This window comes from Acanthopagrus latus, chromosome 7 (genome assembly GCF_904848185.1).
Source record: "Acanthopagrus latus isolate v.2019 chromosome 7, fAcaLat1.1, whole genome shotgun sequence".
Taxonomy (NCBI): Eukaryota; Metazoa; Chordata; class Actinopteri; order Spariformes; family Sparidae; genus Acanthopagrus; species Acanthopagrus latus.
The window spans coordinates 21,049,763-21,061,498 of NC_051045.1; the positions used below are offsets into that span (position 1 = coordinate 21,049,763).

Here is an 11,736-nt window from a genome sequence, read left to right on the forward strand (position 1 = left end):
CATCAATTAGTTGCCGACAAATCGGGTTTTTAAATCAGTTTATGGCCATGCTTACTTTTGGGGTGTATTGTATGCATACACACGCCCAAACAGCAAAACACAGAAGGAAAAATGTTTGCAAAGTCTCTTCTTCCCCAGTGCCATTTCCCCACACTACAGACATCCCATTATATTTCATCATTGTGTGAATGTTGCAACATTTTCTCTTTCTAAAATGGCACACCCGAAACCCCTTCAACAACAGCATTTTGAGGGCTGCAGAAGTTTTTAAAATCTTTATCAAATAATGTATTTGCCAGTGTTGTAGAATAGTTACTTTTTACCTCACATGTGGGTTAGTGTAAATTTCTTAAAGCAACTTCAACATTTAAGGGAACATTTTAGTCATGAAATTCAAAGTCTGCTGTACTTTCCCTTGCCCATAATTTGCCCAGGTTGGACTGTAACTGTATGTGCTGCAGCTCTACAACTGGATGGAAACTCAAAGTGCTTCATCTCAGACGCTGTAGGACCGATAGCTTTATAAACAATGCATTACCCTCTCTGTGCATGAGTGAAGTAGAGGGTTGATCCCCTTGGGTTAATGCGTTGGTAATTGGTCTTGAATTTCTGAGGAGGAAGATGCAACTAATGCAAAATGTAAAGTTCACAGCAGCTCTGTCAGTTCTTACTGATACACAATTACATATAAAAATATTCAAAACATTCTCTGTGAACTTTCAGAGTGAGGAATGCCTATGAAATGTTCTTTACATGTTCAAATCTAGTCGAAAATCAGTAGGACTTCATGTAGCATGATTAATGTTGCCTGAAAAAACGTGCAGATGTACCCACACACACACACACACACGTTGATGCAAGTGTTAAAGTAGTAGATGGAAATCATGTTTAGAGAACTGGTTGTGTGCGTCCTTGACTCCTGCAAAGGACACTGGGTAATCTGTTTTGGTGGCCTTCAGATCAGCACAAGTAAAAAAAATCCCCTCATGGTCAAATGAGGAAGGAAATGTGAAAGCAGAGAGAATTAAAGCCCTGCTGAACATTATTTTTGTTCTGAACCTGTGACTGTTGATGATTTGGACACTTGGTTAATTTTAAATCAAGATTTTTACTATTTTTTTATGCTCGACTTGATCATCCTAAAATTGTGTTTTATAAGAAGTCCAATACATGGATTAAAAGCAAACACAGATAGCAAAAACTACTTAAAAAGATAGACTACAACATTCATTTAGGTTGCTTTGCTTTTTTACTTGTATTTTTACTTATATTTCTTAGGAAAATATAATTCATAGAAATTGTTTACCATTCTAACTACAGTGATCATCTTAACACGTTTACAGACATAAATGTGAAATAGATACAGAGACTGACAGAATAAGAAGTTGCAGCCTGAGTTAAGTAACTGTATTTATCAAGAATGTGTGTGCGTGGAATCAATTAGGAACTTCTTATCTGCGGTTTAGTGATTTCGTGTGTTAAACTCAACATTTAATACCCAAAACTGCTGCAATCGACTCAACACAGCACTGTGGCTACAGACAAGGCTGTGTTTGTTGAAAACATAACAACCAGGAGATACAAAGTTTTCACCTGACAACATTCGTACAAGTTTCTTTTTTCATGGGGTCAGGTTACATGGTGAACAGTTGAGCCAGTCACAATGTCCAGTCAGGCGAACCTGCTTTAAAGGAATGGGATGAAATGAGACGGTAGCTGGTAGCAGAGATCGTTTCACAGCTTTCTAAGGGCTGGCAGTTTTCCATCTCCATTTGGCCACTACAAGCCATGGGAAATAAGTTTATTAGCTCTATTGTTTGTAGTGTTGTTTGTACATGGGGTATCTGTGTTTACTCGTGACACAATCCATCAGTTTGAGTCGACAAAAGCTGTGTGTGCCATTCTGTGTGCTCAACTGAAATGGAAACCATGACCAGCAAGCTCAAACCAGCATTGAACTAGTCGAGATCAGGAGCATTCAGCTGATTTAATACTTGCACGAGGGCTAAACGTGTCACAGGAGTTCAGCAGCGTGTCTTTACGTCACATTTATACATACATGAAACTGTAAGAAAACTTCCCTGTTCTCGCATTCATATAGAGTTTCTTCTCTTTAACTCGGTTCTGTTCTGCACAAGAGCACGTGTGTCAACACGTCTTCCTATATAATGAATATCCGTTGAGCTTTTATACAAAAAGCTGACAAAACAGCATATGAGCTGGTTTAATGCATCAATCACCACGACTGGAAGGAATGGATCAATCTTCAGGGAAGCTGCCTTCTTTCCTCTTTCTTTCAGTCTTCCTCCCCTGCTTATAGTGTTACACTGAAAGGTATCAGTGTTGACCAAACTTGCAAAAATCAATTTCAAATCTCTTCCACCCGAGACGCACTTCATTCTACCATCATGGTATATGAACATCTTCCAGAGCAAATATAAGGAGCAGTCAGCCATGTACTTTTTTGAGAGCAGAGTGTTATCAACCGTAGTGTGGTTTTGGATTGTCGACATCACACTTTCTCAAAGGGGAACAAATGTTTCTCTTGTCCTTTCTTTTCCCTTTTTGTTGTTGTCTTCTTCTTCAGTCCGCTGACGCCCCCTCCTTCCTCCTCTGCTTGTCTGTTTTGGGGCCAGGACATGGCCAGGGTTTCAGAGGCAGTCTTAGCTCCAGGACTTCTGCCCTCAACCACCTCCTCGTCAGATGAAAGCCCACCAGTCTCTCCTTGAGCGAGGCTGCCCAAACCCTGGTTCTTCTTGCTGTAGCGTTGTTTAAGCCGTTCTCTGATCAGGAGCCCCTTCACCAGCAGAGTCCAGTTAGAGGTTGCCCTCTTTTCTCTTTTCTGGAATGAAGTGAAGAAAAAGTGTCAAACAGGCTTTAATAACTGGAAAGTTAGCAGACTCATGATAACTTACACTCTCACCTTCAATGAAAATTCAGTCATGCATGTCATTAAATGAGACACAGACACAGACAGACACACACACACAGACACACACACACACACACACACCTCTTTCTCCCTCTGTTTCTGAAGCTCTTGATCTTCCACCCAGGCTGCTCGGAGAATCTCCTCATGCTCCTCACACACAATGTAACCATCAGTCCTGAAACACACAATGGTTTTATCATCATTCACGAGATTTTCTGACTTTCTTAGTGGTAAAAGAGGTAGCTATAGACTTACTTTGAGGTGTTTGACTGATCATTTTGAATATTCACACCAAACTATGCAGCAGAACAAATAGAAAGAATGACAAAAGGGAATTTTCCTGAGTACGTAACGGAACTATTGTAACAGCAAAGAAAACAACACCAAACAAATCAGCTGTAACTGTAACAGAATTTCTTGTCCAACATCAAATTAAATCAACTACTATTTGCAGTAAAAACAAGTCAGACACAATGACTTGACTACAGTGCAGCTAAACTCTGAAACAAAAGCCACTGACAGGCTCCTGTACTGATGACATTCATCTACTTTCTTTTGTATAACTGATCCCTTCCCAGCTGGGGGTTCACTCAGTGTTGTCTTACACAGCATGTGAGTATCCTCCATGGAAGTCAAAGCCTGTAACTGCGGGGGCGGCGTCGAGGTCCAGCTTCCTGGCCACGCGGTGCAGGTTGGGCAGCTTGAGGTGAACACAGCCCACCGGCAACATACAGGGCTTAAAGAGGTAGACATTACCGTAGTCATTACGGGGAACCTGAAGGAAACAGAGAAAACATGTAAAAAAAAAAAAAGATTTGTTGTAAAACTTTCAGCTTTGGTAACTTGGTGTGATGTGCATGAGTCACTATTAGTCTCTGATTCCTTGGAATGCGTTCACAGTGCCTTCTAAATGTACTGGTTGTTTATGAAATGTTTGCTCCATTTCGTTTGCTGCATCCTAATGTTTTCCACCACAATGACCTCAGTTCCTTACAGTTATGAGACAGTTACCTTCCCATCCACAGCTAAAGGTGGCTGGTATTCTTCTGTCTGCCATTCTCCAAACAGAGCCAGGTCATTCTCATTCTTTGTCTCAGACGCCATCCTGGCCTTACGGGAACGATTAGAGAAACCCTTCACCATCTGAAAGAAACCAGCACAGAGGCATGGTTACACACACACACACACACACACACACACACACACACACACACCGTTTTATTAATCTGCTCAGTTCAAATCATACAACAACCGAACACAGTGATTTGAATTTTTATGTTGTTCAGTGTGTAGCTGGTTTATTTGAATCATAAACAATTCACGCATTCAAGTTTTAGATCCAGGGGCAATAGTATCTGTGCCCTGCTATTAAGATTGAATGATATGCAAAAGAACTACCTGATCTGTGTGAGAGAAAATATAGTTGACCACTAGAGGGAAGTGCTGCATATCATGAGCTGCATGTCTGAAAATCTGTCTCTACAATGCAGAAAGACAAGTACGTTTCCTCTTGAAACTAAATAATACGCTACAAAGTGACTTAAAACCTGCTCTGTTGAACACTCAGCGCAATTTTTTGCCTACAAATTATACTCTGGTGATTGTACGTCGATTGTCATTTTCACAGCTCAAATCAACCAGAGCTCATCCACTTAATCTTAGGAGGAAATCAATGATGGAGGAGTGGTGGTTTATTACATTAAAATGAGTAGATTGTAACCGAGTTTTCATTCAATGGTGCCTGAAGTTGTTCCTCTTTTTTTTCTTAACCATCAGCCAAAGAATCATGTAAATCAAATGTGTCAGCAGAGTCTAGACGGGATTGAGTTTGAAGGGAACAAACGCCAACGCAGACGCAAACTGTACGAATAGAATTTATGGATGGAAGAGGAAGAAAAAACAAGAGAAAGAAAAAAGACATTTGAGAGTAGTACTCTCCCTTACCTTGTACGGCTCCTCTCCTAGTCTGACAGTTCGTGCTTCTTTGAGCCACGTGTCTCTGGAGTGGAGGGTGTGCACACAATCCCTAAATGGAGAGACGATTTAGACATAATAAGAATAGCAAGAAACTGTTTCATATATCATGCTGATATTCTCATTTTTTGTTCTAGAATGTAATATTCTGCTCTTTGCTTTAGCCCTGAACTGACTCAAGGTCTTGTGGTTGTATTTAAAGATGTCTTTCATTTAATTTCATTAAGTGTGAACAGTGCCTACAAAAAACACCAACAATCAACAACAAAGGTAGATGTTTCCATCTGCAGATAGCGATCAGTTAGGTGTGAAATACAACAGCTTCAATCACAAGATGGTTTCAGTAATCAAACAGCACCATCAAGTGGACGATGATGTTCAAAGCAGGTCAACATTAGCTGCGTTCCGCTGATGTTCCAGCGCACACATCCAATCAATCACACAATGAGCTGATCTAACCTCCCAAAGATCGAAACTCATGCAACATTCAGGTGCTTTTTTCTCAACATGATTAATTTGACTGAGGCATCGGCTATATTTCTCATTGGTGATGTACAAGGCACAAACACACTGTTAAAACACCTCTGACAACGACCTGCGGGATCCTCCAGGCTGCAGAGTTTACATCTGTTGTGTGTTCGAGTAATTCTGAACTCTGAACTAGGACACAGCCACTGACTTCAGTACCAATAAGAGGTCTGAAACTTTCCTTCTCATAGTATTTTACAAATCAGCATTCCCAGGTAACATGGCATGTCATGCAGTGTCAAGTTATTCACCTAAATGTATATTGATTTACTACTGACCTGGAGTACACCGGCTCTCCCCTGCAGTATCCCAGTACAGTGGCTGTTGAAGGATAGATAGCTTCATATTTCAGGAGGTGTCTCCTTAAGGCGTACAGCGGGTGGTTCTTATACTCCCCAACTGAGATGGGCAGTGGTTTGTTCATCAGCTTGTTCTGGAGCTAGGAAGCCAAATATAGGGAAAACACAGAGAGAAGATGCTTGATATTAAATGTATAATGTTAAACCAGGTCTAAGAAGAACAACAGTCTAAGAAGCTGCTTGTGCACAAATAGAGAACTTGAAAAATATGTTTTATGCACTGAAATTAGTTGTCATTTTCACTTAAGTAGGCAAGGAGATCAAATGTTTTCCTGCTTTGGATCAGATTATACCCTGATCTCACCCATATGTTGATCTGGAAATGCATACAGCACAATAAAATTATCATTTTCGCTGTGATTACTGCAAAAACACTGAAGAAAAAAAGTCCAAATGTATTTCTAAATGTGTCTGTCTGCATGACTACATGTCAGGGGTCATCTCACCTCCTTGTCCTCTTTTAGGTCCCTGTCGTACTCGGGTCCCAGAAAAGGTTCGAGTGTTTCCTCCCACCATTCTTCATCCACCCGCCTCTTCCTGGACGACGTCATCCAGGTGGGATCGTACTTCTTACCTAGGTCCTTCAAAAACCCGTCCCCATCCACCGACACCACATACGTCAGAGGCGCTGTTGCATTCTGGGAGCAGAGGTGAGGCATCCCGACACCATGCTCGACATCCACGCATACCCAGGAGGAACTTTTGTCCAGATACACCTCCAACCACTCATCTGCTCCAGGTCCCTCCTTCTTTTTCCCACTCCTTCCTTTTGTTCCATTGCTCGTCGTTCGTTCTCCCTCATCTTCTTGTTCCTCCTCATCCTCCCACTCCTCTTCCTCCTCCTTGACCTGTGTTTTCCCTCCACCACTTCTTCTCTTGGGAGCTGCGGTTCTCTTGCTCTTGGTCTCTTTGGCTTTACCCTTCCCCTTTCCCTTCTTCTTTGTAGATTTAGCCCCACTCTCTGAATCTGCACTGTCCTCCTCATCACTGGTCACCTGAAATTCTTCGTCATCGCTAAGCTCCTCCACTTCACTGTTGCTCTCCTCCTTGTAGCTGACCTTTGAGGCAATGCTGCGGCGTTTTGAGTTCTTTGGTCTCTGCCCTCCTGATATTATAATCTTCTCCTCATCCTCTTTATCCTCCTCCTTCATTTCATTCCTCTTTGCTTTCTTGCCTCCTCTTTCTCCCTTGGTTTTCCCTCCTCCTGCTGGTCTCTTGGTGCCAGGAGAGACCTTCTGCTCAGGGGAGCTGGTCTTGGAGGCATCTTGTGTTGTGTTGCCCTTTCTAGCACCAGCAGATATTTTTGCCCCTTTGCCCTGGAGAAAGGCAAAAAGGGGAGTCAAATTATGTGAATAAGAACACAAGTACGAGCCAATAATGCGTAATCAGCCTGTGGTATACAGACATAATGTAAGAAGACATAATAGTTTGTAGGAGGTTATTTTTGTCCCTCCACTGATCAGCTTTTTTTTAACTGAATCCTGAAACATTTAACAGACATAACCTCTAAAGAGTGCAGACCACTGATATCCATTCCGGGCATTAGGCAAAGTGTAAATATCGTAGTATTACAAATAATTTAAAAGAATAGGAATTACAGTCTGAATAAGGAGAAAATACCCACATATGGAGTCAGCTGTGTCTTATGAACACTTCGGTCACATTTGAGATAATGTATGAAAACTAGTTAGCAAGCTAGCAGAGAACTATTGACTAAAAGTAACTGACAAATGGGTAAAACACCTTGGTAACATAGCTAAAAGTCAGGGATCAATGGGCAAAACAATTTGGTAAAATGTATGGATAAATGTGAAAAAATAACATAAATTTGATTTCAATTACATCTTTTTGCTTTGTTTTGTTGACATTAACGCTGTATGAATTACATTTGTACAGATTCCAGCCCTTGACAGTGTGGCTGCTGTAATTATGTCACCATCATCTAAAGGGCTCAGTAACAGACTGTCAGTATACCTTGGCTGGAGGGGGTTTGAAAGGAATCGGCTGCAAAGAAAGAACCAATCTGCAGAAGAGCTGCAGAGACCTCAGGACCAACAGGAACAGCTGCAAGAAACACAAAACACACAGGAGTGTGTGAGTCATTTCAATTATTTAATCTACAGAGGGACTATGTACGATATTAAACATAAATATTTCCATTTGATGCATTGTACCAGAGATATCTTATAGCTAATTTAAATCTGCTGTCCTTTGAATTAATATCATTCACCAACATATCATTTCAACTCATGAGATGGACTACACTTATGCCAAAATACCAACATGAGTCATTTCCTGGTGGTTTCTGGCTGACAGGCTGGCCAGCCGTCTCTCCAGCAGAGCGCGGGGGTCCTGACGCTCCTCATGGGGAAGACTGGGGTTGAGGGTGAACGTTGCTCTGAACCTAGAAGGGAAGAGTAGAGAGGAAAACTGAAAATAATAAACACAGTGGCGCTTACACCTAGTTAATCATAACTGATAAGTTGAGATTAGAGACTCTGGAGATTCAGGCACCACCAAACAAGTCAGATTTCATATTTTACAAGCACGCACCACTTGAGCAGTCCGGAGAGGTAGTTCTGGTCGATACGTTCCTTAGCGACCGTGCCGTAGTGGGCGGGCAGCAGCGACAGAGTGATGGCCAGCAGGTCTGGTTCACTGCACAGACGGTTGCGGAACATCCCGCCAGCTATCAGGCACATGAGGTGGACCTGAGAGACCAATTAGAGGTTTGTAATGACAGAAATCCCAGAGTGGTGACTTCAAATCAGACACGGGATTTGGAAAGAGCGTCAAGAACAGCTGGGTGCAATCTGTGTGTTTTCACCTTGTGTGTGTCTATTAGCAGGTCCTTCTGGTATCGGTTCATCATCCGCCGCAGATACGACTCAAACTCTGCCTTCCTCTTTTTCCTGGCCAGCACAAAATTATGATTATAAGGGTTAAGTCATAAAAATAAAATAATGATTAAACCTTTTGCAAAATAATCTTTAATATGTATCTTCAGTATATAAAACAGGCATAAACGTCCACTTACTTTTTTCTGACTTCTGGGGTCTCGATCTCTATCTCAACCGAATGAGAGGGCAGGACAGGTTCTGGTGGCTCTACTGGACCCAGCGGCTCTGCCAGCTCTGATCATCACAAAACACACTCAGTGATTTCACTTCTGTTTCCCTATTTCCTCCAAATATGCCATACCCCTCATGAAAACAATATTCTCCCATGACATTCTATCCCAACAGATAGAAATGTGTTGTGCAGTTTTCTACTAATCCCTCACTTACCTTCCACTTCCTCCCAATCATCGTCATCATCCTCTTCACTGTCCTCCTCCTCCTCTTCTTCTTCATGTTCTTTCTCGGTTTTCTTGGCGTTCACTCTAACCCTCGGTGGTGGTGACGTCACCATGTCAAAATCATCCTCACTATCAGTCGCCTCCTCCTTCACTGGTGACTGGAAGTATTTACTGGTTTTGGCAGTAGTGGTCTTTGTGGACGTTGCTTGTTTTGTGGAGGACCGTGGTTTGGGTTTGACCTTCTTCTCGAGCTTCTCCTCTTCCCCTGTGATGCCATTACCTGGGGAGACAGATGGAGGGAAATGGTTTAAAGCTGCTGTGAGAAAAAAGACAGATCTTTCATTGTCATCCTTCCACTTGTTTTGCCTTTTACAGTTGAAACTGTTGTAATTTAAAGCTGCTATATTTAAAAGCATTAAAGCTCAACCACATTAATGCAAACCAGGAGTTTAATCACCAAGACCCCCGAGCAAGCAAGACCCCTATCACAGACCACCTTGCCATTTTATATTGTGAGCCCTGGGGAAACAATCAAGAAGAAATGTGTTTAGAAATAGTGAAGTGGTGCTGCTTTTAGTCCATGGAGGAAGGAGCTATAGCTTTAGAGTTTCTGGTGAGAGGTCACAGGATCAAAGATTATTTTCTAGATTAAAAGCCAAGGAGTGGTAAACACTAATACAAAGAAATCAAACAAAACAGCGCTGGTGTTTGAGGTCTCCTTCACAAAAGGAAGCAAAGCAGTTTATGTGAGTCATACTTAATGAATCACTTATCAAAAAACATGAAAGGCAGGCTACCGATCATCTCAACCACATCCTCATTTGTTGAGCATGCATCTTGGTATCAGTAATGCTGCAGTTCAGACACAACAGAAAGAACATATTTGCATAATGCTGGTGCTGATGTTTTGATGAAGTGGAGCACAGATGTGTATCTGGGCCAGCAGATCCACTCCAGTGACCTGGCACATCACCCGTACAGGCACCTGCACTCTGCATTTGGTGGCAACAATAACAAAGCAAGCCATATTCGTATAAACACAACTGAAACAACACTGAAAATGTGCACATTTTCCACCACTGAAGCAATTTACAAAGATGAACACCACATGATGAGGCCTTATTAAGGTGAATTCTCTCCTGAACTGTCAGAAGTGTTCGGTGATTATATATTTATACAGGTTATTATCTCACAATATGTTGTCAACTAAATTAATCATTCCGATAAACCGTGTTTAAAAAAAAACAAAACAAAAAAAACAAGGGGTTGTGTTTTTGCATGTGTGAGGACTTGTCTGATGACAGCTGATGTATGACAGGTTGGTTACAAAAACAACAAGTACTGGATTAAACTATGTTTGTCACAATATATCAAGATATTGAGAAAATATATCAGTTTATGGCTGATGTGACGGTCAATGATCTGTATCACTGAACCAACACGACCAACATAAATTATAATGAGAGTGTGGGCTCCATGTTCATGTGATAACTCTAGTCTATATTGATATTAGCGTTACAGTCACATACAAACAATCTAACAGAATGCACTTAGAAGGAGTTATAAAGTGTGTTCTTATTCAAACTAAGTAAGTTTATAAATTCACAAACTCAGGGGAACTTAGTCACATACATATAGTTACTACTGCACTTAGCAAGCTAAATGTGGGGTCCCCTTTCATTTCTGGAGGCGAACACATACTATGCTGCAAAAAGGGAGGGAAATCATATATTAGCAATTATTTTTTTAGTAAAGAGCAGGACTTTTCATACCTGAATCTTTCTTCTTCGCTCTAGCTTTCGCTCCGCTGCTCTTCTCTTTCAGCACCTGCTTCAGTTTCTTTGTAACACCGTCGGCCTCACTCACTGCACACTCTCTGCGCTTTGCCATGTCGCCTCTTTCTCCTTTCTCAAACTTTTAAAAAGCTGAATTTATTTCTTCAAATGTCGTTTGGGCAAAACTAGACCGGCGGAAGTCCCTCAGCTCTGCACATGGTGCTGTGTAAAGGCGAGGAAGCTGCAGTTATTCAACATTTCACTCAGCAGCTTTCATAACACGGGAGACAGACAGACTCCGGTTGTTGTGGTGGGCCGGACTCTGACGTCACGTCCGCTCCTTCGTCTTCTTCTCCGCAGTTAATTGCAGTAGAGCCAAGCGGCAAAATGTACCTTCACAGACCCCCAGCAGCTATACTAACCGTAAAGCGGACACAAACCTTTATTTCTTATCCCTGCCGCTGTCCAAATCGAAGGGGCAGCCTCACATATAATGTGGCGTGTTCTTGAGCGGTGTAATACCACAATTTGGACGCTAGGCGGCGGTGTTGTGCTGTATGTGGAGCTTAGCTGGAAGTATTCACATGTGGCGTGCCACTGAGGAAGCCATTGTCTGTGTTCCAGCTCCACACACTCCAGATATTAAAAATGTCATCTTGAGCTGTTACTGTGTTTGCAGTGACACATTAATAACCACATTCATGGGGTTTCATAAAAGAGACAGTCATGGTGGGCGGCTACACAGCTGTCTGGCAACAATAGGGTCTGTTTGTTTGTGTTTTTGAAGCATTCAGACATATGCATACAAAATGAGGCCAGCAGTCACAAAACTGTCCATACATCCACACTGCCAAAGACCGCTGGCATTAA

General features: G+C 41.9%; 1 protein-coding gene across 1 annotated transcript; it reads right to left on the reverse strand.

Annotated features, from left to right (window-relative positions):
- Positions 1–1,230: 1,230 nt before the first annotated feature.
- xpc (xeroderma pigmentosum, complementation group C) lies at positions 1,231–11,203 on the reverse strand. Its single transcript, XM_037105406.1, has 14 exons — positions 10,864–11,203; positions 9,081–9,371; positions 8,831–8,927; positions 8,621–8,705; positions 8,347–8,504; positions 8,077–8,197; positions 7,768–7,857; positions 6,240–7,109; positions 5,713–5,873; positions 4,877–4,958; positions 3,944–4,075; positions 3,538–3,707; positions 3,014–3,107; positions 1,231–2,842 (listed from the first exon to the last, which is right to left on the reverse strand). The coding sequence occupies exons 1-14, from the start codon at positions 10,979–10,981 to the stop codon at positions 2,513–2,515; spliced, it is 2,799 nt and encodes a 932-aa protein (XP_036961301.1). The 5' UTR covers positions 10,982–11,203; the 3' UTR covers positions 1,231–2,512.
- Between the last annotated feature and the right edge of the window lie 533 nt (positions 11,204–11,736).